Here is a 2,930-nt window from a genome sequence, read left to right as displayed (position 1 = left end):
TGCCCCTACTAATAGCTGGGAATGGTCGTTGGGTTTCCACAGGGTATCCTGATAGCAACGATTTTATTAGGTGGAGTGAAAGTTCGGTAGACAAAACGTGATGCAAACTATTGTAATTTTTATATACTACACGAAAAGAATTCATGTAGGTAGGAATAAGGGGCGATAATTCCTGGTAGGTCTGGTCGGACCTGATAACCAGATTATCCTGATAAGCTGGGATTCAATTTCATGGAAACGAAACCAGTTGGTTAACATAACACAAACTTTGCGCGGGCAATACGAGAGTCTCTGGCTCCAAATGTCTCCAAAATAGAACGGCACAACTTTGTTATTTGCTCTCAACAATTCAAAATTACTGCAAAGTAGGTTCAAGCCTTGTGATTTTTATTCAGTTTCTGACCTATACCCATATTAATGCCGATCAGAGTGCACGCAAATGAAATGTGTCTCGTTTCTATATATTTTATACATCTATCTTATGCTGGCCATATGTAAAGCACAGCATAACGAAGTTGCGCTAAAAGCGAGATCATTTATTTAACATGTCTTTATGGGGATAATATATTTTACTTCTACCAGTCTTTAAGGCAACCAGACTAACAGAGGAGCAGTGCGAAGAGTACGTCCCTGTATAAGGCTGTGGCCCATTATAAAAGTTCGTAGATCAAATGAAGGAGAAAATTGAAAGCAATAACAATTTAGTTGAACGTAAAGACGGAGAAATCATGCAACTGCAGGTAAAGCTAAACGTATTGAATTATGAGAAACAATCAAAGAGCAATAAAATTATCAGAATTATTTCTACAAAACAGTCAAATAAAATGCTAACGAGCACGGTTTTTATCAATAAAAGAGGAAATGGACAAACTTAATTCCAATGAGTTGAAAAAAACCAATTGATCAAAACGACCAACAAATAACCCAAGTCAACAAGAAAGAAGGGCTAACTTCGGCACGACGAAGATTCAATATCCTTGCAGTCTTAACCTTTTCTAATTGCCAAGTTCCGATAGAGCGATCGTTCCTATGGCAGCTACATATATAATATAGTGGTCCGGTTCGGCCGGATCTGTTGCCTGCAACAGAAAGACAAGCCAACGTTAATTTTCATAGTTAGTTTGTTAGTTTTCAGGCACAGACCCCGACCTATCCCAAATTAGTGTTCTCATATGAATGTAAGTTTTCCACTGATGTTGGTTTGGTAGAACATCTGTTTAGTCGATGCTAATATTTATATAAATTCATTAATTAATATTATTTCGTATTCCCCAAGTAAGAAATTAAAGAGAGTCAAAAGTAAATATATTATTTTGATCAGGTCGACTAGCTCAATCGATCTAGCCATGTCCGTGGCAATACCTACTAGAAAATCCTTAGTTCTTTATTTCGAGCATAGGGAGTTTTGAGAAAATATGTACAGTCTATCAGCAGTTCAATAAAGGTCACTTAAAGCCTGATCTCTGCCTCTTTTTTATTTATATTGACTTCCTGACCTGCTGATAATCGCTTAAAAGATAAGGACAGGGGAAATAAATAAAGGTACTCAAGCTTCCAATTCATTGCCACATTTCAGTCTATTTACGAGCGTGCTGCGTGCAGTTGAGATTCGCGCTTTCATTTAAAAATCAAAGTGCTATCAAAATGAAATGTATTATGTTTAAATATATTCTATTTCTAAGCCTGATACTGATCTTAGCTGAAGGTGCAGAGGCTAACGAAAATGAGGTAAAGGACAGATTATTTATCAATGTCTGTGTGCACTGCAGAAAATAAAGAGTACTTTCCTATAAGTCTTGTGTGGCAGCCAGAAAAGCAGAGGAGGAATGTGGAGAGCATACCTATAAGGCTATTAGACCATTATTAAAGTATATACATCAGATGAAGACGGAAATTGAAAGCAATAACAATAAAATGGAAGGCAAAGATAGAGAAATCAAGCAATTACAGGAAAAACTTAACCAACATAATGAATTCGTCATCGAGGCACTTAAAGAGCTAACGAAGAACGTATTATCAATAAAAGAGGAAATGGGTAAACCCACTTCCAATGCCTTGAAAGTCCAGGACCTTGAAGAGCAGCTGGAGAAACAAAAGAAGTCAATCGATCAAAAGGACCAACAAATATCCGAAATCAAAAATGAAATCAACAACTTAACCAATAAATTAAAAAACTATGAAGATAAGCCCGGTGGATGCACTCCCTTTGGAGATGCCCCGGGTATTCACAAAATTATTACCAAAGATTCGTTCGATGCACTTTGCGACAGTGCGACAGCAGGTCCTGGCTGGACGGTTATCCAACAGAGAATCAATGGTAAGGAGGATTTCTTTAGGAATTGGGCCACATACCGCAACGGATTTGGTGCTTTTGATGGTGACTTCTTCTTAGGACTAGAGAAAATTCATCGCTTGACGAGCGCCCAACCCCATGAGCTCTACATACACATTGAAAGATTTGATGGTATCATCAAGTACTTCAGATATAAACAATTTGCCATCGCTGGCGAGGAGGATCAATACAGACTGATCACCTTAGGTAAAGTTGAGGGCAATGGAACAGAAGAATTCTTGCATTTCCACAGAAACATGAAATTCAGCACATTCGATCGTGATAATGATGCTTGGAGTGGCCACTGCGCAAGTAAAGACAAATTTTGTGGTGGCTGGTGGTACAATAACTGTACAGGAAGGTATGAATTCCCGACAAAAAAAAAAAAGAATTATTGAAATTTAATTGCTTTCTTTGTAGCAATTTAAATGGCAAATATTATGATCATGAGGTGGAAAGAAGGGATGCCATATTTTGGGATGGCTTCGTCTCGTTGAAAAAAGTGAAAATGCTTATACGACCCAAGAGCTATTGAAAATTGTAAAAGTTTCGTTTACAATAATATATACAAGTCTATCAAATATACGACATTTTAGTA

General features: G+C 37.3%; 1 protein-coding gene across 1 annotated transcript; it reads left to right on the top strand.

The window, feature by feature from the left end:
* The first annotated feature begins 1,592 nt into the window (after nt 1–1,592).
* LOC6624401 (angiopoietin-related protein 7) lies at nt 1,593–2,930 on the top strand. The gene is made up of 3 exons (XM_002048526.4): nt 1,593–1,728; nt 1,795–2,693; nt 2,753–2,930. Exons 1-3 carry the CDS (start codon nt 1,645–1,647, stop codon nt 2,865–2,867), a joined length of 1,098 nt encoding a protein of 365 aa, XP_002048562.3. The 5' UTR covers nt 1,593–1,644; the 3' UTR covers nt 2,868–2,930.

This window comes from Drosophila virilis, chromosome 3 (genome assembly GCF_030788295.1).
Source record: "Drosophila virilis strain 15010-1051.87 chromosome 3, Dvir_AGI_RSII-ME, whole genome shotgun sequence".
Classification (NCBI taxonomy): domain Eukaryota; kingdom Metazoa; phylum Arthropoda; class Insecta; order Diptera; family Drosophilidae; genus Drosophila; species Drosophila virilis.
Note: the sequence above shows the minus strand (reverse complement) of the source record. Positions and strands in the feature narration are given on the sequence as shown.

What these genes read in the sequence shown, in the direction of transcription:
- LOC6624401 (XM_002048526.4), top strand. Translation starts at nt 1,645, where the DNA reads ATGAAATGTATTATGTTTAAATATATTCTATTTCTAAGCCTGATACTG. An exon ending in CAGAGGCTAACGAAAATGAG is followed by an intron (nt 1,729 to 1,794) that starts GTAAAGGACAGA and finishes CTTTCCTATAAG; the next exon opens with TCTTGTGTGGCAGCCAGAAA. An exon ending in TACAATAACTGTACAGGAAG is followed by an intron (nt 2,694 to 2,752) that starts GTATGAATTCCC and finishes CTTTCTTTGTAG; the next exon opens with CAATTTAAATGGCAAATATT.